A 23,421-nucleotide genomic window follows, 5' to 3' on the forward strand; every position below is an offset into this window, starting at 1 on the left:
AATGAATTAATGTTTTAAAATGATAAAGGAAATAGCTAGACTTGGGAAATATATGTGTATCTGATTATCATCTATTTTATATTTGATCTAGTTATGATAATGATCTATGTATATCAAATGATGTTTCTTGGCAATTGCTAACATATATAAGAAAACTTGTGGAAAATCTTTAATTTCTTTTCTGTTTATAGAATCAACTTCATACCTTCAATGATGTGTGCAATAATGAATCATTGGTATCAGACACAGAAACGTAAGTAGGATTGTTAATTTATACATAAATACACTATTCAGTGTGCAGCTGTTTATATGGTAAATATAATTGTGACTTTATTATATTTGAAATGTTTACTAGAAATTATTTGCCTTGTGGGTTCATTTGTACAGTCTTTAATAAGTTTTCTGAGCAATGTATTGAAACATTTCTCTTTTAAAAGCATATAAAGTTATTTGTACAAAATGCAAAACAGATGCTATTTGTACAGGAGAATTTAGTAGTAAAGAAAAAGTGCTGACTGTTGTTAGAAACCACACTTGTTGCAGAAAAAGATAGCATTCAACAGATTTTGCAGGGAAACCAAGTTAGTGATGCTCATGTATGAAAAGAAGTAGTTTCTATAGCTTCGGACTTTTTAAGTACTTGGAAATATTTATTTATTCCAATATTTGTTCCATTTAATAGTCCATTCAGTATAGAAATGTTTTTTAATCTCAGTGGGTAGTAATGTTTTCTGCTTGAATAGATACAGTTTTAAGGTGTTAGGAAATTTATAATTATTTGAATGAATCATTTTTGTTTTACTGTACTGCATTGATCCCAGTTTTGCTCTATGAAGCTAATCTCAGTTGAGCCAATCTTTCGTGAATTTGAAAACCAGAGACTATGTCTCTTTTTTCCCTCATGTGTTATGGTTTTTATAATTTATCACCACACGAATCATTCATATTGGCAACATTCTTTGTCAGTGGTCCCTTTAGAATGTGTGCCCAGAATTGGTACTAGCTTTATAAATTCTGGTTCATATTAGGAGTGCTATTTCACAGAGTCAGAACATTACATGGATTATTTCCAGTGTATATGAAATTACAGCTCTGGATTTCCCTTTTGACCCCTCAGTGCCTCTTCTCCGACCCGGTTAGATTGCCTCTAAAAGAATCTTAAGATTACCAATGTGGTATCACTCCCCATCCCTGCAAAAAGACAAAAAGAAAAAAATCCTGGAATCATCAGGGCAGTAACCCTGACATGTCCAGCCTGGGTCTTTATGTTGCTGTGGATAGAGAGTAAGAAGGTATTCCATTCAAAAATGTGTCAGGTTTATATATCCTAAAGACATGCTTAAGAGGGAGGAGTAAAAATTTTGAGGAATAGTGGATAGAGATAATTTAAGTTGGGAAGACAAGGATCTATACGGTGTGAAAAGATTGGAGCAAATAACAAAAAGTGTGATAAATATAGTTGGAGCCTGTGAATTGGGTCTCGTTAAGCAGTTTTATTAAGGTATAGATACTATACAGTTTTATTAAGGTATAGATACTATACATATCATAACACTCACCTGTTTTTATAATAAATTTTAGTAAAATTACAGTTGTGCATTTATCATCACAGTCCAATGCTAGAACTTAAGAAAGATCCTTTTGCTCATTTGTAGTCAGTCTCTATTCTTATCCCCAGCTCCACTTTTTTGTCTGTATAGATTTGCCCATTTGCGGCATTTCCTATAAATGAAGTGGTCTTTTTCTTTCTTTCTTTAATAAAATGTAGTACTTGAATATTTTCACCTTTTTTAAAAAATTTTTTTTTTCTTTTTTGGCCACCCCACGACATACGGTGTTGCTGGGCCAGGGATCAGATCCAAGCTATAGTTGCATCAATACCAGATCCTTTAACCCACTGATGGGTGGGGAATTGAATGTGCATCCTGGTTCTGCAGGGATGCCACTGATCCTTTTGTCCCACAGTGGGAACTCTGATAGTGGTCTTTTTCTTTTTTTTCTTTTTTCAGGGTGTGTTCATTTTTTAATTGAGGTATGCTTGTACAATATTATATAAGTTGCAGGTGTCAGCATAGTGATTCACAATTTTTAGTCCATGTATAGTTGTTATAAAATATTAGCTATATTTTCTGTGTTGTACAGTATATATCCTTGTAGCTTATTTATTTTCCTCATAGTAGGGTTTATGTTTTGTTTTTATAGCTGATTTATAGTGTTGTGTCAGTTTCTGCTGTAAAGCATAGTGACCCAGTCATACATATATATAGAGATTCTTTTTCTCAAACCATCCTCCATCATGTTCTGCCACAAGAGATTGGATATAGTTCCCTGTGCCGCACAGTAGGACCTCATTGCTTATCTGTTCTAAATGTAATAGTTTGCATCTAAAAACTGCAAACTCCTCTTCCATCCCGCTTCCTCCCCTCTCCCCAGTAGTTGTCTTTTCGAGTTGCCGCTTTTCACTTAAACTGTTTGAGTTTCATTTATGTTGTGTGAATCAGCATTTCACTCCTTTTTATTGCTGAATAGTACTACATTATGTAACTGTATCACAGTTTATCTTTTTATTAAGGATGGATATTTGATAGATACTTCAATTCTTTCTACTTTGTGATTAGTATGGATAAAGCTGCTTTAAACATTTGTGTACAAGTCTTTGTGGACATATGTTTTCATTTCACTTGGTCGATTTATAAGAATATAATTGCTAGTTTGTATGGTGATTTTATGTTTAACTTATAAAGAAACTTAAGATGTTTTCCAGTGTTCATTTATTTTATACTCCCAGTACCAATGTATGAGGTTTCCATTTTTTCCCCAATCTCGCCAGCACTTAGGTCTTTTTGATTCTGGGGTGTAAAGTAGCATTTCATTTTGGTTTTAATTGCACTTGGTATTGAACATGTTTTGGTATGGTTATTTGCAATCCTCTTTCTTTGGGGAATTGTTCAGTTTTTTTGCCCAGTTTTTAGTTGCATTATTTGTCTTGCTTTATGGACTAGAGTGTGATCTGTACTGCAGAAAGTTCATTTGTGCTTATTAAGACTATTTATTCAGCTGTTGTATGGGGTGTTTTCTGAATGTCCTTCACATCTAAAGAGTTTGTAATATTGCTTGTCTTGTATATCCTTGTTGATTTTCTAGCTATTTTTCTATTCCATTATTAAAAGTAGGTCATTGAAGTCTCCAATTTCACTTGATCCTCTCTGTGGATTCTTTGTTTATGATTTTGCCCATTGCTGCAATTAATTTGTAACCCTCAAATCAATCCTGGTGGTACTCTCATGGTTGTTTGTGGAAATGTGCAGAGCAGTAAAAAATTTGAGTGTCCCCACATGCACATTCCCAAATGAAGTCAAACAAGGTGATTCTCTGAGTTCTTGTTTGAACCCTGGTACAGAGATGACCTGAGGATGGAAGTGGTAGTATGCAGTGCAGTGTAGTGCCAGAAGCTGTGGCTCTGAGCTAGTTGGAGGGATATAAATCCCGACTCTAGCTCCTGATGTTGGGGAACCTCAGGCAAGTCACCTAAACACTTCTGAACCTCATTTTCTCTGGAAGTCTTGCCATTTATGATACCACGGATGGACCTTTAAGGCATTATACTAACTAAAATATACCAGAGAAAGATACCATATGATCTCATTTATATATGGACTTTAAAAACAAAAAAACCCCAAGGTCGAAAGGTACAGATTTCTAGTTATGAAATAATTAAGCCATGGGGATGTAATGCACAGCATGGTGATGACTGTAGTTAATACAGTGTAACATACTTGAAAGTTGCTAAGATCTTAAAAGTCCTCATCACAGGGGAAAAAATTTTTGTCAGTGTGTATAATGGTGTTTGTTAACTCAGTAAGTGTAGTTACCTATCACAGTAGGTAACCATTTAGCAATATATACTGTATTGAATCATCATGTTGTACATTTGAAACTAGTGCAATATATCTGTTGTACCTCAGTTATATTAAAAATGTTTAGAAAAACTATCAAATAAAAAGAAAGAAATGATTGAGAGATAATTTTAATACTGAAATGAATGGGCCTGGGGGAACAGATGGTGATGGTCTGTGATAGCATTTTTACATAAGGGGAAAAGCTTCCCTTACATTGTCCTGACTTAAGTGAGAACTTGAAAACAAATCTTAATGTTGTGAAACATCTGTCTTCAAAAGGGATTCTGATGGATTGTAGAACAAATTGTGTACCTAAAGTTACTTTATAAGATTTATGTTTAATCGTACCCTATCTTTTTCCAGTCAAAGGCATATAGCAAGTTACATTACTGCACTGAGTCTTTTTTTTTTTTTTTTTTTTTAAAGAGAACCCACTCGTGCAAGCACCTGATGGTAATGACATTTTCTTTTTACCCATTAAAGTGGTGGGTGACAATAATTTTAGAAAATATTCAAGGGTTCAGTGTTAGCAAACAGTGCAGTGACGTTACAGAATATAACTGCCAAGTGTTACAAGAATTAGCTGTATTTCTTTTTCTCCTTTCAGTTCTGTTGTGTTTTGCTTTTGCTTCATGTTAGTTTAGGACAATTTGTTAGGTACATATATGTTTATAGGTTTTATAGACCTGGTAATTTCATCCTTTCATCATTATAAAATGTTCCTCTTTATCTCCTTAAAACATTTTTTTGGCTTAAAGTGTATTTAGCCCAGTCATTGTAATTTTATTTTGATTGCTGTTTTCATGGTAGGTCTTTTCCCATCCTCTTACTTTCAATCTGTTTGTGCTTTTGGACCCAAAGTATGTCTCTTGGAGGCAGCATATGGTTGGATTAAAAAAAATTTTTTTTTGGAAGTTCTTATTATGGCTTAGTGGTAATGAACCTGACTAGTATCCATGAGGATGCTGGTTTGGTCCCTGGCATCACTTAGTAGGTTGAGAATCTGGTGTTGCCACAAGCCATGGTGTAAGTCACAGATGTAGCTCGGATCTGGAGGTGCTATTGCTGTGGCGTAGGCTGGCACCTGCAGTTCTGATTCAGTCCCTAGCCTGGGGACTTCCATATGCTGCAGGTGTGACCCCTAAAAAGCAAAAAAGAAATAAAAAAGAAAATCACTCCTACCAACTCTGCCTTTTGATTGGTATTTAATTCATTCACTCTTAATGTTATTTATATAGTTGTATTTATATTTGCCATTTTGCTCTTGGATTCTTTTTATTTATTTATTTATTTAATTTTTATTGTTATTTCCCCCAAGCTCTTGGATTCTTACATGTCTTCTTTTAAAACATTTTTTTCCTGTCTCTCCTTTAGTACTTTATTTTGCATTATGTAGATACATGGTAGTACAGTGGTCCATTGACATATCTGGACGATTGGTTTCAGAACTCCCTGCAGATAACAAAATCTGCCAATGCTCAAATCCCTTATATAAAACGAGGTGTTTGCCTATAAGCTATATACATCCTCTTACATAATTTAAAATGTAGGTGTTACATAAATAGTTGTCAGAATGTTGCAAGTTGAAGTTTTGCCTTTTGGAACTTTCTGGAATTTTTTAAAAAGTATTTTTGACCCTCCGTTTGTTGGGTCTGTGGATGCAGAACTCATGGATACAGAGGACTTTTTTTTTTTTTTTTTGTCTTTTTGCCTTTTCTAGGACTGCTCCTGCGGCATATGGAGGTTCCCAGGCTAGGGGTTGAATCGGAGCTGTAGCCACCAGCCTACGCCAGAGCCACAGCAACGCAGGATCCGAGCTGCGTATGCAACCTACACCACAGCTCATAGCAACGCCGGATCGTTAACCCATTGAGCAAGGGCAGGGATCGATCCCTCAACCTCATGGTTCCCAGTCAGATTCAGTAACCACTGTGCCACGACGGGAACTCCTACAGAGGATTTTAAAATTTTTATTTATTTGTTTTTATTTTTTATTGTAAATTAACTATACCTTGAATTTTTTACATTAATTAATTACATTTATAGTTGTACAATAATAGAGCATTTCCATCCCAAATCCTCAGCCTCCCCCCACCCCCTTTAATTCCCTTTTTTACTACTTTAAAAATTATTTTATGGAGTTCTCTCATGGTGCAGTGGGTTGAGGATCTGGAATTATCACTGCAGCAGCTCAGGTCACTGCTGTGGCACAGGTTCGATCCTTGGCCCAGGAATTTCCTCCACATGCTATGGGTGTGACAAAAATTACTTTGTTAATGGTTGCTTTATGAGTTAAAATATGCGTCTTATTAATAGTAATTTATTGTCTATTTCAGATTAATAACAAGTCTAGTAAAATATAGGATCACTGCTTCAGTAGTGCTCTATTCCTTTGTTTCTGATAAGAAGTCAGCTGCTAATCCTGTTGTGGATCTTTTGTATATGCTTATCTCTTTTTCTCTTGTTCTTAAGATTCTTTCATTGGTCTTAAGGTTTTAACACTTTGACTGTGTTGTGTCTGGGTATTGATATCCTTGTATTTATCCTAGTTGAAGTTTGTTGTGATTCTTAGATGTGTAGATGAACCTTTTTCATCAAATTTGGTATGTTTGGTTATAGATTCTTTGAGCTTTTTTTTCCTGCTCCCCCTTACTTCTTCTGGGAGACCGAGTGTATACATGTTTGGTTATTATTGATAATGTGGTCCAGTTTTATGCTGCTAAGTTCTAGTTAGAGTTCTCAGCTGTTACAAAAGTCCCTGAGTGTTTTAATGTCTTTCAAGAAACTGAAGACATGGGGTTTGTTTTTTAGAATTACTGTTAGTAGTGGAACTGTCCATGTGCATGTTAGGCAAATCACAGAGTTGTTTCATGGATCATAGCCTCTGTAGAGCTACTCAGAAATAGGTAAAATATACCTTAGTAGTTTTATCTTAATATTTTATTGAGGCGAGGCTATAAATCTAATTCATAACTTCTTTAGATCTTTGGAATAAAATTTTTTAATTTTGTATTTTGAATTGAACTATTATAGTGGATTTACAATGTTGTGTCAGTTTCTGCTGTACAGCAAAGTGATTTAGTTATATATATATATACATATATATATACACACACACACATTCCTTTTAATATTCTTTTCAATTATGGTTTTTCTCAGGATATTAAATATAGTTCCCTGTGTTATACAGTAAGGCCTTGTTAGATTGATTACTTAATTAACTATAATTAGTCTGTGGATAAATATGAAAAGAAATTGTTTAATCCTTCTGGTTTGTCTCTGAATAATTTATATAGGTGAAAAAACCTGGGGTCTTTTCACTGCACGTATTATTTTGAAACCTGTTTTTTTACTACCCAGAATATACCTATCACTGCTTTTTTCATTAAAATTTTTTCTGTAGTAGCCATTTAAATTGTTTTAAAGAATTAATCTAAAAGGGCCCATTAAATAAATTGAATTAACAATAAACTAGAATAGAAAGCACCAGGCCCAGATGTGTTCACTGGTAAATTTTACCAAATGTTTAAGGACAAAATTACACCAATTTTCTATAGTTTCCTTCAGAAGATAGCAGAGGGAACCTTGGCTTGCTCATTCTTTAAGGCAAACATTACCATAATACCAAAACCAGACATTACAAGAAAACTGCAGAAAAGTACTTCTCATGCACATACATGTAAAAATACTCACAAAGATTAACAAATCGAACACAACAAGGTATGAAAAAAATGATACACTACAGCCAAGTGAGATTTATCTCAAGTATTCAAGGTTGGCTCAGCATTTCAAAGTCAATTAATGTAATCTATCACATCAATAGGCTGAAAAGGAAAAGTCACATGATGATGAATAGATGCAGAAAAGGCATTTGACAAAGACAAACACTCATCTGTGATAAAAACTCTGAGAAAACTAGGCAGAGAGGGGCATGTCCTCAGCATGATATAAAGATCATCTAGGAGTTCCTGTCATGGTTCAGTAGAAAAGAATCTCACTAAGCATCCATGAGGACGGAGGTTTGATCCTTGACCTCAGCGCGTTGCTGGGAGCTGTGGTTTAGGTTGCCTTTACAGCTCAGATCTGTTGTTGCTGTGGCTGTGTAGGCCAGTGGCTGCAGCTCCAATTCGATCCCTACCCTGGGAACCTCCATATACCATTAGTGTGGCCCTAAAAAGACCCTCCCCCCAAAAGGAAATCTTCTGTAAAAACCCCTACAGTTAATATCATACTTAATGTGAAGCTCAAAGCTTTTCCACAAAGATCAGGAACAAGGAAAGGTTGTTCCCTCTCACTACTGCTTTTCAACAATGTACTGGAAGGTCCTACTTGATGCTATACGACAAGTAAAGGAAGTAAAAGGTATATTGAGGAAGGAAGAAAGAAATAGGAAGGAGGAAATAAAACTGTCTTTGATTGTAGATATTATGATCGTCTATGTAGAAAATCTGGAAGAACTGACAGACTGGTGGAACTTATGAACATTTACAGCAGAATTTCAGGATACAAAGTTAATCAAAAATCAGTCTCTACTCTATACCAGCAGTGAAGAAGTGGAATTTGAAATTTAAAATAAGAATACCATCTACATTAGCACACAAAAAATGAAATACTTAGATCTTGTTTGTATGTTGTATGTTGTTACATTTATATCTATCTGAGGAAAATAAAACTCTGATGAAAGAGCGAAGAAGAGCTAAATAAGTGGAAATTTGGAGTTCCTTTGGCTCAGTGGAAACAAATCTGACTAGCAGCCATGGGGGTGTGGGTTCGATCCCTGGCCTCACTCATTGGGTTAAGGATCTGGTGTTGCCATGAGCTGTGGTGTAGGTCGCAGATGCAGCTTGGATCCTGTGTTGCTGTGGCTCTGGTGTAGGCCAGCATCTGTAGCTCTGATTGGACCCCTAGTCTGAGAAGCTTCGTATGCCTTGGATGCGGCCCTAAAACATACAAACAAAAGACCAATTAAAAAAAAGACACAAATTCCATGTCCATGGATAGGAAGACTGAAAATTGAAAAGGTATCAGTTCTTTCTAGCTTGATCTACAGATTAAATGTAATCCCAATCAAAAATCCCAATTAAGTTATTTTGTTGATGTTGACAAACTGATTCTAACATTTGTTTATATAGAGAGTCAAAAGACCCAGAGTAGAACACAGTGTTGAAAGAACAGTGTTGGAAAATTGACATTACCCACCTTCAAGACTTAATGTAGGAGTTGCCTGATGGCTCAGTGGGTTAAGGATCCAGCATTGTCATTCATTGCTATGGCTTGTGTTGCTGCTGTGGCATGGGTTCAATTCCTGGCCTGGGAATTTCTGCATGGTGCAAATGTGGCAAAAAAAAAAAAAGAAAAAAGAAAAAAAAAGTTACAGTGATTGAGATAGCGTGGTATTGGTGAAGGAATAGACAAATAGATCAGTGAAACAAAATAGAGGGATCAGGAGTTACCGTTGCAGTGCAGTAGAAACAAATCTGACTAGTATCCATGAGGATGCAGGTTCAATCCCTGGCCTTGCTCAGTGGGTTAAGCATCCGGTGTTGCCACGAGCGTGGCATAGGTTACAGGCGTGGCTTGGGTCCTGAGTTGCTGTGGCTGTGGCCGGCAGCTGTAGCTCGGACTCAACCCCTAGCCTGGAACTTCCATATGCTGCAGCTGTGGCCATAAAAAGCAAAAAAAGAAAAAAAAGAAAACAGAGGGCTCAGAAATAGGGCTATATAAATATAGTCAGCGGACCTTTGACAAAGGAGGAGACAGTACAAGGTAGCACAGATAGGGTTTTCAACAAGTAGTGCTGAAACAAAAATAAATTCTAGACAGATCTCACACCTTTTATAAAAATTAATTCAAAATGGAACACACACCTAAAGTTAGATTGCAAATTATAAAACTCCTAAAAGATAACAAAGGAGGAAACTTAGCTGACCTTGGGTGTGGTGGTGACCTTTTGGACACAACATCATGACCCATGAATGGATAAGTTGGACTTCTTTAAATTAAAAACTGGGCTCTGCGAAAGACACTATCAAGGGAATGAAAAAACAAGCCATAGATGAGGAAATATTTGCAAAAGACATCTGATAAGGATTGTTATCCAGAATAGGCAAAGGACTCTTAAAAATTTTAATAGTAAGAAAATGAACAACTTGATTACAAAATATGCTGACTTTAACAGACATGTTGTCAAAGAAGATATACAGATGGCAGATGAACACATCCAAAGATGCTTCCTCTTTCAGTCAGGGGAATGCAAATCAAAAGATTTATGAGATTTCACTGCACGTCTATTAGAATGGTCAAAATCCAGAACACTGATAACACCGAATGATGACAAGAATATGGAGCATTAGGAACTCTCATTCATTGATGATGGGAATGCAACAAGGTACTGCCACTTTGGAAGACAGTTTCACAGTATCTTAGAAAACTCGGAATACTCAAGACCTAACAGTCGTGTTCCCTGGCATTACCCAAAGGAGGTAAAAACTTATGTCTACACAAAAGACTGCCCACAGGTGTTTATAGCAGCTGTACCCATAATTGCCCAAACCTGGAAGGAACCAATGAGCTAATGACAAAACAAAATGGATAAATCTTAATGCTGAGTAAAATAATCTAAAATACAGTACCTTTTTCCCCCCTGCCATACCCACATCATGTGGAAGTTCCCATGCCAGGGATTGAACTCACTAAACTGCAGTGACAACACCAGATCCTTAACCTGTTGAGATACCAGGGAACTCTTGTATCTTTTTTTTTTTTTTTTTTCTTTTTTACATGAAATTCTAGAAAATGAAATGCTTCAGTGCCTACTACGGAAATTTAAAATGGGAAGGTAAAGTCTTTTAGTAAGGAAATAGATCACTTTTTAGGTGTTACCCTTGGTATTGTCACCTGTGTACCTGGTTATTAGTTATCCTAACTTGCCAGAATTTTTTTGCTTGTTTGTAAATTCAGCCAATATTACCATTTGTATTTCTTTTTCAGTTCTCTTGTTAAACCGATAATTATATATAAAGTTAATTGTATATAATCACTTCTTTATTACTTGTATATGAACAAATTTAGGTTTGCAACTGAATCTGCTTTTAGACTGCTATTTTTTTTAATGGATTAACTATTTTTATTTTTCGACTTTAGGTCGATTGCTAAAGAACTTGCAGACTGGCTTATAAGCAACAATGTGGTAGAGCATATATTTGGACCAAATTTACATATTGAGGTTTGTGGATATGTGTATGATTTCTCTGCTCTATTAAGAGACAAGAATGTTTTGAAAAATTAACTATAGTAAGTTTTTATTTTGCAGATTATCAAACAGTGCCAAGTGATTTTGAATTTTTTGGCAGCAGAAGGACGACTGAGTACTCAGCATATTGACTGCATTTGGGCTGCAGCGCAGGTAATAGCAGTAGTTTTCATTTATTAGGTGTTTCCTTATTATATCTTTTAAGTGTTTTGCTCCCCTATAAGGTAAATTCTATTACCATTCTCATTTTGTAGCTAAAGAAACAAAGACATGGAAAAAGTTGGGGATGGAATCTATGAATTCTAGCTTTAGAGTCTGTGTCTTACTGTACTGTTGGTACAGTTGAGGGAAATGAGAGTCAGTCTGTGGGAGGTTCTTGGTTTATAAAGAGACGTTTATGCAATCAGTTCTTTTATATTTACACAATCAGTTCTTCTATCCTGAATGTTGTATTGGTGTTTTTTTTTATACAGGCTTTTTTTTTAATTTAATTTTTTGAATAGGCACATATCCTACGGTCTGTACTATTGGTACAGTTGAGGGAAATGAGAGTCAGTCAGTGGGAGATTCTTGGTTTATAAAGAGACATTTATGCAATCAGTTCTTTTATATTTACACAATCAGTTCTTCTATCCTGAATGTTGTATCGGTGTTTTCTTTTATACAGGTTTTTTTTTAATTTAATTTTTTGAATAGGCACATATCCTATGGTTCAAATGTTGTAAAGTAGATTATAAAAGAATAGACATTTTCTCCCTCCTTCCTCTTTCTCCCACGCATGCAATTTCTAACCTCTCAGGTGCGTCGTAGATTTTCTATATCAATAGGTAACTGTAAACATTTTTCTTTCCTTGTCCTCTTTTCCACAAATGTATCATACTAAATGGACTTGTCTTTTTTCACTTTACAGTTTAACCTGGAAATTACTATTCCATATCAACATGTGACGCACTTATTATTTTCTTGGAACTGTATAGTGTTTCATGATATGCTTGTACCATAATAATTTAACCAATTCTATTCATAGGCATTATATTTTTTCCCAGTCCTTTCCATTATAACCAGTGCTATAATAAGTAACTTATTATGAAACTCCTTTCATCTGTGTACAAAATAATTATGTAGGATAAGTAGAAGTTTTAGGTTAAAGCTTCTGGTAGCTTTACTTATAGCTAATGGCACGATAGTGACTTACCTTATCCTTTTCAATAAATTATGTTCTTAAATTTCTTGATATTTGCTAAACTCGTGGGTGAAAAGTGATATATATCATTGATAATTTAAATTTGAATTTCTTTTTTATGAATCAGGTTGAAAATTCTGTGTTTAATAGCCATTTTCGTTTCCTTTTCTGGAATATCTGTTTATATTCTTTGCCATTTATCAGTTGCTTTGTTTTCTTTTTTGCAGGAGAGCTTTATATATCAATGAAATTGGACTTTTGTCTGTTAATGAGTTATGACTGCATTCTATATTTTACATTCTACTTTGATGTCTTTTTGCTTTCCTTAAGGTGGTTTTTGTCATTTAGTTTCAAGTTTATAGTTTCAAATTTAGGGTTGAATTTTTCGTGGCCCATGGCATTTGTGTTATGTTTTGCAGTGCCTTCATTTCAAGATGATAAGAAAATTCCCCATTAGTTTCTTTCTGTACAGGTTTTTTTCAATTTTATATTTTAATCTTTGATCCATTGGAATTTCTCATGGTTCAAGGTGTAATGTATATATCCAGAAATTCTCCCCTTCCCCCGCCATTGTTTGGTTACATAGTTGTTCACATTCCATTCTGATTTGAGATACCAAACTGATTTGAGATACCAGTTTTATTTTGACTGGGCCAATTTGGACTTTGTCGGCTGACCTATTGATAATATCCAGCATGATCTAATAAACTTAGGGCCTTCTGCTGGCCACCTGATTTTGTAAATAGTTTTTGGCAGCATAACTTTGCCCATTCTTTTCCATATTGTCTTTGGCTGCTTCCACTCTGCAATGGCAGAGAGTACAGAAAAAGTACATTTGTAACAGAGACCTTATGATCTGTAATCCTAGAGTATTTACTGTCTAGCCCATCAAAGAAAATTTACTGATTCCTTATTTTATACTAATGTCTTTTCTTTCTTCTCCTTGTGTCTAGGTAATATTTTTTAATATCTGTCAAGGCCAATTCTTTAGCCTTATATTTTTTTGTAAAGAAATTTCCATTTCATTTCTTATTCCTTGTGAATTTAGCATTTACTTTTTTTGTTATAGTTATTAATTTGAGAAGTGAAGGTCTGTATTCTGTACAGAACATGATAAGCCATTTATTTTCTTTTGTATCATTCAGTATTTTAGTTATTCACATATAGATTTTATTTCATGGTAAGCTGCTTCTTTTTTTGGGGGGAGGCAACTTGTGGCATATGGAAGTTTCTGGGCCAGGGATCTAATCTGTGCCACAGCAGTGACCCAAGCTGCTGCAGTGACAATGCCGGAACCTTAACTTGCTATGCCACAGAACTCCATCTGTACATTTTTTGATTGGGTTGTTTTGGTTTTTTTGTTATTGAGTTGTATGAGCTGTTTGTATATTTTGGAAATTAAGCCCTTTTTGGTGGCATCATTTGCAAATATTTTTTCCTGTTTTGTAGGTTGTCTTTTTGTTTTGTTGATGGTTTCCTTTATTGTGCAAAAGCTTATAAGATTGGTTAGATCCCATTTGTTTAGCTTTTATTTCTGTTGCCTTAGGAATCTCCACCTCTTAGAGAAATGAATTTCAAAAAATTTGTGGATGTGTTTTAAAGCTACCATATCTCGCAAATCATTTTTCAAGCCTGCTAGCTCTTCTTCCATTATAGATATACCACATCTTGTAGTCCATTCATCTGTTGATGGACATTTATGTTTCCATGTTTTCATGTTTTGGCTATTGCGAATAGTGCTGCTGGGAACACAGGGGTCCATGTGTCTTTTTGAATTATAGTTTTGTCTGGATATATTTCTAGAGCATGTGGTGATTCTGTGTTTAGTTTTCTGACGAATTTCCATACTTTTCCCATGGTGGTTGTATCAATTTACATTCCCAACAGTGTAGGAGGGCTCCCTTTTCTCTACACGCTCTCCAGCATTTGTTATTTGTAAACTTAAGTGATGATGGCCATTCTTACCATTGTGAGTTGCTACCTCATTGTAGTTTTGATTTTCATTTCTTTAGTAATTAGTGATCTTGAGCATCTTTTCATGTTCCTACTGGCCATTTTCTATGTTGTCTTTGGAGAAATGTCTATTTAGGTTTCTGCCCATTTTTTGATTTGGTTGTTTGTTTTTTGTTTTATGTGTTGTTTGTGTATTTTGGAGATTAAGCCTTTGTCAGTTTCATCATTTACAATTATTTTCTCCCATTCTGTAGGTTGTCCTTTCATTATTTTTGTTTTCCTTTGTTGTGCAAAAGCTTGTAGGTTTGATTAGGTCCCATTTGTTTATTTTTGTTTTTATTAGTATTGCCTTGGGAGATTGACCCAGAAAGTATTTGTATGGTTTATGTTATGATTATATCACCTTATATTCTTGCCTCCTTTGTCAAGAATCTTTATGTAAAGATTTTAATTTTTTTCCATTATAGTTGATTTACAGTGTCCTGTCAATTTCTGCTGTACAGCAGAGTGACCCAGTCATATATACACTTTTTCTCACATTATCATCCATCATGTTCCATCACAAGTGATTAGGTATAGTTCCCTGTGTCCTTTGTCAAAGATTAATTCACTGTAGGGATGTGGGTTTATTTCTGGGCTTTCTATTCTGTTCCATTGATCCATGTGTCTGTGTTGATACCACACAGTTTTGATGACTGTAGCTTTGTAGTATTGTGTGAAGTCTGGGAGAGTTATGCCTCCTGCTTTTTTGTTTCCCTCAGGATTGCTTTGGCAATTCTGTGTCTTTTATGTTCCATATAAATTTTTGGATTATTCTATTTTTGTGAGAAATGTCATGATAGGGATCACATTAAATCTGTAGATTGTTTTGAATATATGGGCATTAATAATTCTTCCAGTCCAGGAAAATGGGATATCTTTGCTTTTCTTTGAATCCTCTTTAATTTCCTTGATTAATGTTTTGTAGTTCTCAGCGTATAAGTCTTTCACCTCCTTGGTCAGGTTTATTCCTAGGTATTTGCGTGTTTGATTTTTTAAAAAGTATTTTTTTTTAATATTCCTTTCTGTTATTTCATTGTTAGTATGCAAAAATGCAGCTGGTTTCTGAATGTTAATCTTGTATCCTTCTACTTTGCTGAGTTTTTTGATCAGGTGGAGTACTTTATATGTGGAGTCCTTAGGTTTTTCTATATGTAGTATCATGTCATCTGCGTATAGTGATAGTATTCCCTCTTCCAGTCTGTATAGCTTTTCTTTCTTTTGTCTGATTGCTGTGGCTAGGATTTCCAATAGTGTATAGAATAAAAGTAGTGAGAGTGTGCATCCTTGTCTTGTTCCAGATTTTAGTAGGAAGGCTTTCAGCTTTTCTCCATTGAGTGTTCTGTTGACTGTGGGTTTGTCATAAGTGGCTTCTGTTATGTTGAGATATATTCCCTCTGTACCCACTTTGGTTAGAATTTTTATCATGAGCGAATGCTGAATTTTGTTGAATGCTTTTTCTGAATTTATTGAGATGATCATGTGGTTTTTTACTTTTGTTAGCATGATGTATTTATTTGCATATGTCAAACCATTCTTTTGAATTTGGATGAATTCCACTTGGTCATGTATGATCTTTTTTATGTGTTGTTGGATTCATTTTGCTAAAATTTTATTGAGAATTTTTGCATCTATATTACTCAGAAATATTGTCCTGTAATTTTCTATTTTATTACATGCTCAGTTTTGTTTCTGGTGATCAGTCTGTTCACATTATATACTTCCTGATTCAGTTTTGGTGGGCTTTATGTTTCTAGAAGGTTGTTCGTTTCTTGTAGGTTGTCAGATTTGTTGGCATAGAATTGTTCATAGTATTCTCTTAGGTTTTTTGTATTTCTGCAGTATCAGTTGAGATTTCTTTTTCATTTCTTATTTTATTTGGGTTCTCTCTCTCTCTCTCTTTTTTTTTTTTTTTTAATTTTGAATTTTCTTTGTCTTTCCAGGGCCTCACCCATGGCATATGGAAGGAAGTTCCCAGGCTGGGGGTTGAATCGGAGCTGTAGCTCCCAGCCTATGCCACAGCCACAGCAACCAGCAACGTCACATCTGAGCCATGTTGGTGATCTACACCACAGCTCATGGCAACTCCAGATCCTTAACCCCCTGAGTGAGGGCAAGGATTGAACCCGCATCCTCATGGATGCTAGTCAGATTTGTTATCACTGATCTGCAGTGGGAACTCCTGGGTTCTCTTTTCTTCCTGGTAATCCTTGTAAAAGGCTTGTCAATTTTGTTTACCCTTTCAAAGAACCAGCTCTTGGTTTTAATGATTTTCTTTCCTATTGTTATTTCCCCAATACAACTGTTACTGTTTCAAATTATTTCCCCAGTACAATTTTTTCTACTGTACAGCATGGTGACCAAGTTACACTTATCATGCTGCATCGTAAGTGACTAGACATAGTTCCCAGTCTGCACATCAGGAGCTCATTGCTAATCCATTCCAAAGGCAATAGTTTGCATCTATTAACCCCAAGCTCCCAATCCATCCCACTCCCTCCCCCCCGCCCTGGCAACCACAAGTCTATTCTCCAAGTCCATGAGGTTTTTTTTTCTGTGGAAAGGTTCATTCATGCCATGTATTTGATTCCAGATATAAATGGTATCATATGGTATTTGTCTTTCTCTTTCTGACTTATTCAGTATGAGAATCTATAGTTCCATCCATGTTGCTGCAAATGGCATTATTTTGTTCTTCTTTATGGCTGAGTAGTATTCCATTGTGTATATATACCACATCTTCCTAATCCAATCATGTGTCATGGACATTTGGGTTGTTTCCATGTCTTGGCTATTGTGAATAGTGCTGCAGCGAACATGTGGGTGCATGTGTCTTTTTCAAGGAAAGTTTTGTCTGGATATATGTCCAAGAGTAGGGTTGCTGGCTCATATGGTAGTTCTATGTATAGTTTTCTAAGGTACCTCCATACTGTTTTCCATAGTGGTTGTACCAGCTTACATTCCCCTCAGCAGTGCAGGAGGGTTCCCATTCATTTTAGTCATTCAGAAATTTGTTGACATCTCATATCTATTACTTATTTTAATCTATTACTTATTTTAATTTTTTCTTCTCATTCTAAAATAATGAGTCTCTTCTATGAAAGATGAGGAAATTCTCATCATTTTTCTTTTATTTTCCACTTTTCAGTTATTATTTATATTTTATAAAGTTGTGTAACTTTTAAGTTCTACATGATGATCATAATTTCCACAGTTGTTTTATATTAACTTTGTATTTAGGTATATGATTCACCACAAATCCTTTTTCCTCATTCCTGTTTCTATAATTCTCTATTCCATACTCTACGGTTACTTTTTGTTTATTCTTGTGGATTTCACAGAGTAGGCTTTTGTTTTCCGTGTTGGTTTGTAAACTGGCCTGGACACAGAGGTCAGGGAAAGACCAAAGAAAGAGGCAGAGACCACTTCAGACTGGTAGATGGTAGGTTTAATAAACAAGGGATCTTAACTTAGGAGACTTGTCTTCAGTGGCTGCAAGATGAGTAGATCTCTGTACCCACCTGCCAAATCTGAGGCCTTAATTGGGTTCAGGCGTATATACTGTCTAGATGGTCTCAACAGCACCTTAAGGTTATGTCCTTGAAATAGCTCCCACTTTGGGAACAGCCGGAAGAGCACACATTCCAGTGACAGAGGAGGGAGTGAGGAGCCTCAAGTCACCCAGTTTCAGCTCAGAGGTCAGTTGGCAGTCATGTCGTCTTGATTTTCTCCTTCAACATCCTTGATGAGAAATTAATACATTTTTTATTCTGCGTTTCTACACACTTGAAATGTCTGTTTTCTTTGTACTTCAAGAATTTGGCTGAATGTAATATAATATACTAGAGCCACTCTTGTTTTCTGTCAAAACCGTATAGTATACATGAAGAATAGTTTTTTGTTTTTTGAACAAAATATTTTATTTTTAATATTTTATGAAGATAAATACCTAATATATATTGTCATTTTTTTGTTGGGAGGATTTTTGTCATGTTGTTTTTAAAGTGTTCATTAATCCCATGAGGCGTTTTAAAAATTTGTTCTGAGTTTTTTGTTGATCTTTAACGAATATATTATTTTTTATTCACTTTTTTTTTTTTTTCCCTTTGGCTGTTTAGGGCCATACCCGCAGCATATGGAAATTCCCAGGCTAGGGGTTGAATCAGAGCTATAGCTGCCAGCCTGAGCAAGGGCAGGGATGGAACCTGCATCTCATGGATACTAGTCAGATTCATTTCCACTGCACTACAAAGGAAACTCTTTATTCACATTTTTTATTGTACAAATAACAGCCAACATAATTAACCAAAATTTACCATTTTAACTATTTGTAAGTATACAGTTCAGTGGCATTAAATACATTCACAGTGTTTTTTAATCATCACTTACCTGTATTCAAACTGTGCTTTTATCTCCAACAAAAGGGCTATACCTGTTAAACAATAACTCTGCTTCCTTCCCTCCCCACAGGGGACTTTGGTTTCCTCTGTTCTACATTGTGTCTCTATGAATTTGCATATTCTAGGTACCTCATTTAATGGAGTCATACAGTATTTGTGTCTAGCTGATTTTACTAAACACCATTTTTTTCAAGGTCCATCCATGTTATAGCATATATTAAAATTTGCTTCCTTTTGTGATAAATATGTGTATGTGTAAGACATTTATTCATCAGTGGACATTTGAGTATATTCTACCATTTAACTATTTATTATATTACTTCTGTGAACATGGATACATAGATACATGTTTGTGTCTCTGATTTCAGTTTTTTTGTATATGTACCTTGGGGTAGAACTCCTGAGTCTTATGGTAAATCTAGGTTTAACTTTTTGAGAAACCCCAAACTTTTTCCACAGCAATTGCAGCAATACAGATAGGTTCTAATTTTTTCACACTCTTGCCAATGCTTTTTACTTGTCTTTAAAAAAAAATTTAGCCACCTTAGTAGGTGTGAAGTGGTATATAATTGTGATTGCAATTTGCATTTATTTGCATTTCCTAATGACTAATGATATTGAGTAGCCTGTCATGTGCTTATTGGCCATTGTACATCTTTAGAGAAATGTTTATTCAAGTCCTTTGCCTATTTAATTGGGTTGTTTGTGGGGTTTTGTGAAGTTTTAGGAATACTTTATATAATCTGGATATACCCTGAAATTGGGTTTTTCTGGCCTAGTTATATTTGTTGTTGTATCTTCATTTAGCAGTCAACTGCTTCATGGCTGTAAAAGACATTGTAATATTTAACAATCATATGTTTATAAATGTTATATTTTCCCTCATATTTACATAATTCTGCTTAGTATAACAGGAGACTTGACTGGTTTATATTATGTAGACCTTGAGTATAAGAGGATTTCTGTTGTGTACTCTATTAAAATGAACATCTTATAAATACTTTCTAACCTCTTAATATGAGAAATACAATACAGTAGATCATTGGACAATATGGGGATTAGGAGCATTAGCCCTCCATGCTGTTGAAAATCCATGTATTAACTTTGTAGTCAGCCTTCCATATCTACTGGTCCGTATCTGTTGGTCATGTGGTATTATAGTACATATTTAGTGGGGAAAAAAGTCCACACGTAGGTGGTCCCTCATAGGTCTAACCTATGTTTTTCAAGTGTCCACTGTACACTTAAAAATTTTTTGTTTGGTTTTCTCTCCTAAGTGTAATTTATCTTATTTGTAATTACCTACATTTAAATTCACTATTTAACTTGTATTTGTGTTAATCATATGTGGCTAAGTTTAATTGGAATCCTTTTTATACCTGGATTCCAGAAACTGTATTTATTTTGGGCCTTCCTCCTGTAGTTAAAAAGCATTTGTGGGTTTGCTTGAGTAAGATAAAGTTCTGCCTAAGTGGAGTTTTATTTTCACAGTTTTATGTACTGTGATTTATGATATTTGGTAATTAAAATTTTACCAATATATTAAAAAATATTAGTGTGATTACCGCCTTCTTCACTTTTAAAGTATGTAACTTTTTTGATATCAGATTATTTATGCAGTGTAGTTATTTTTGACTGTTGTTCTACTTTTATTTTCTAGTTGAAACATTGTAGTCGGTATATACATGACTTATTTCCTTCACTTATCAAGAATTTGGATCCAGTACCACTTAGACATCTTCTTAATCTGGTCTCAGCTCTTGAGCCAGGAGTTCATACTGAACAGGTAATTCAAAACATTCAGTATGAGTTTTTTTTTTTTTTTGAAAGTTAAAATTTATTTGATTGAGATGAGTTAACTTGTAGTTTATTGTTGTTGACATTTCAGTTAGGCAAAAGGATATTATATCTGTTACAATGTTTCATAAAACCTCTAATTTCAACTTCTCTCTCTTTTTTTTTAAGACACTGTACTTGGCATCGATGTTAATTAAAGCATTATGGAATAATGCACTAGCAGCTAAGGCCCAGCTATCTAAACAGAGTTCTTTTGCATCTTTGTTAAACACTAATCTTCCCATTGGAAATAAGAAAGGTTAGTAAAGTATAATGTATGTTGTCCAAAGTTTATAACTCAGATTTGAAGTGGTTTCTGCCACGTAATTTCAGTTCAATCTCAGTTTTGAAATGAGTTTGAATGGGAGCTATTGGTCTTATGAAAAGATTAATAAATTAGGGTTAGGGCATGTTTTGGTTTACTGTTCAAGTGATAGCAATAAAGTTCCAGTAGTTGTTGGTTCTTCTCTTAAAAAAAAAAAAAACAAAAAAAACAAAAACTATTTCATAGTCGCTTTAGAGCTTGTGGTTAGAAGACAAATAATCAACAATGCTGTTTTAGAAATGGTTTTGAGAATAGAACATAATGATATCTTTCTGTTTTCTAAGTTTCCTGTCATTTCAGTTGTGTTTTGTGTGGTTTTTACATGTATAGCTTTACAAGGTTTTCTAAGACTTTAGCCAACTTTATCCCTGTCTTTGTCTCCTGACATCATATACTACTCCTTTCTTAGGCTTTTCTGTGCAGGCACCCACAGCTACTACAGCAAGTGGTGGGGACTGACACTATTGCAGATTTCCCCACCTATATCTTGTTGATTATATAATAAGAACAACTGATATGTGTCCCAAAGAAATTCAGTCACTTAGAGTATTTCTGTCCTGTTTTTCCCTTTTCCTTCAGAGGAAGAAGAGCTCAGAAGAGCTGCACCATCACCCTGTAAGTTGAGTTTTAGAAATATATGGCAAGATGACTTACAGTTTTATTTAATTATTTTTAAATGCCTTACACAAAACCTTTATTTTTCCTTCTGATTATGGATATGGAGGTGACAAACAAGCAGTATCCATTTGCTACAATCTAGTTTTATTTTGATGATCCTCTAGAATTAATTGTTTTTATACAACATACTTGTATCAGTCATAAAGTTCATTTTGTACAGGAGATGGAAACCCTTAAGTAGTTATCTATCTCACCCTTTTTGTTTAAATCATTAGTTTCTTTACTTTTAATTGAAATCATATATCTTCTAGAAATAAATGGCAAATGTTAACATATTTCTAGATTATATTTTTGGCTGCCTAGCATGAAGCTTTGGTATATCAAAGAATCAAAGGATTATGACATTCTGACAGATCGGTGTTAATACAAATTAAAAGTAAAAAGAAAAAATCATTTTAATACAGGGTCACCTGCAGCCAGTCCTCAAAGCAGTGATAACAGTGATACTCATCAAAGTGGAGGCAGTGACATTGAAATGGATGAGCAACTTATTAATAGAACCAAACATGTGCAACAGCGACTTTCAGATACAGAGGTATGAAAACACTTTTCCTCCCTTTTAAAGAGTTGATTTTTTTTGTTTGTTTGTTTTTGGTCTTTTTAGGGCCTCACCTGCAGCATGTACAAGTTCCCAGGTTAGGGGTTGAATTGGAACTGTAGCTGCTGGCCTACACCAGAGCCACAGCAATGCCAGATCTGAGCCGTGTCTGTGACCTACACCACAGCTCATGGCAACACCGGTTCCTTAACCCACTGAGAAGGCCAGGGATCAAACCTGCATCCTCATGGATGCAAGTCAGATTCATTTCCATTGAGCTACGATGGGAACTCTGAGAGATTTTTTTTGCTGTTGTGCCTGTGGTATTTGGAAGTTCCCAGGCCAGGGGTCAAACCTGTGCCATAGCAGTGACCCAGGCTGCTACAGTGACAATGCCAGACTTTAATCTGCTGCACTATAACAGGACTCCAGATGTCTTGATTTTTGATTTTGTGCCATGCTTATTCTTTAAACTAGGGATATAAATAATGATCCCTGTTCAGGCTCCTCCTGTCTTTTTTCAACTTTTTTTTTTTTTTGTCTTTTTGCCATTTCTTGGGCTGCTCCCACGGCATATGGAGGTTCCCAGGCTAGGGGTCTAATCAGAGCTGTAGCTGCCAGCCTATGCCATGAGCCACAGCAACTCGGGATGCGAGCCGCGTCTGCAACCTACACCACAGCTCACGGCAACGCCGGATCCTTAACCCACTGAGCAAGGGCAGGGATCGAACCCGCAACCTCATGGTTCCTAGTCGGATTCGTTAACTTACTGCGCCACGACGGGAACTCCTTTTTTCAACTTTTATTTATTATTTTTTTATTTTTATTTTATTTTATTATTATTATTTTTTTTGTCTTTTGTCTTTTGTCTTTTTGTTGTTGTTGTTGTTGCTATTTCTTGGGCCGCTCCCGCGGCTATTTATTATTATTTTAAAATTATTTACGTATTTATTTATTTATGGTCAAACCCTCAGTATATGGAAGTTCCTGGGCCAGGGTTCAAATCTGAGCCACAGCTGCAACCTACACAGCCACAGACATAATGCTAGATCCTTAACCCACTACACCACAGACAGAACTTCTTTATTTGGTATTTTTGGCCATAGTGTACCCTTGACATACGTAAGTTCCTGGGCCAGGGATCCAACCTGTGCCACATCAGTGACTCAAGCCACCTGACTAACAATGCCAAATGGTTATTTGTTGTTGTTGTTTTGCTTTTTAGGGTCACACCCAAGGCATATGGAGGTTCCCAGGGTAGGGGTCTAATTGGAGCTACAGCTGCCACAGCCACAGCAATGCCAGATCTGAGCCGTGT

The 23,421-nt window shown here is 35.4% G+C and overlaps 1 protein-coding gene and 1 long non-coding RNA gene across 11 annotated transcripts in view; both read left to right on the plus strand.

Moving 5' to 3' along the window:
- Positions 1 to 23,421, plus strand: part of LOC146404771 (uncharacterized) — a 1,009,186-nt gene that overhangs the window by 713,788 nt on the left and 271,977 nt on the right. The window lies entirely within an intron of this gene.
- USP34 (ubiquitin specific peptidase 34) overlaps positions 1 to 23,421 on the plus strand; it is a 256,731-nt gene that overhangs the window by 76,258 nt on the left and 157,052 nt on the right. For 8 of the 10 annotated variants that reach the window (XR_014841823.1, XM_085019077.1, XM_021087501.2 and 5 more), the window contains 7 exons: positions 192 to 253; positions 11,043 to 11,124; positions 11,212 to 11,304; positions 20,387 to 20,512; positions 20,692 to 20,821; positions 21,467 to 21,502; positions 21,970 to 22,100. Coding sequence is in view for 9 of the 10 variants with exons in the window: in XM_085019077.1 (XP_084875203.1) it covers positions 192 to 253; positions 11,043 to 11,124; positions 11,212 to 11,304; positions 20,387 to 20,512; positions 20,692 to 20,821; positions 21,467 to 21,502; positions 21,970 to 22,100 (660 nt within the window). In the remaining variant the exon portion in view is untranslated. The remainder of the gene's footprint in view (positions 1 to 191; positions 254 to 11,042; positions 11,125 to 11,211; positions 11,305 to 20,386; positions 20,513 to 20,691; positions 20,822 to 21,466; positions 21,503 to 21,969; positions 22,101 to 23,421) is intronic. The other 2 variants (XM_085019079.1, XM_085019080.1) reach the window with 1 other exon arrangement.

The sequence above is a fragment of the Sus scrofa genome, chromosome 3 (assembly GCF_054392235.1).
Source record: "Sus scrofa isolate SSC_HxYL_T2T_F1_AM1 chromosome 3, Sscrofa_HxYL_maternal_Yorkshire_Landrace_v2.0, whole genome shotgun sequence".
NCBI lineage: Eukaryota > Metazoa > Chordata > Mammalia > Artiodactyla > Suidae > Sus > Sus scrofa.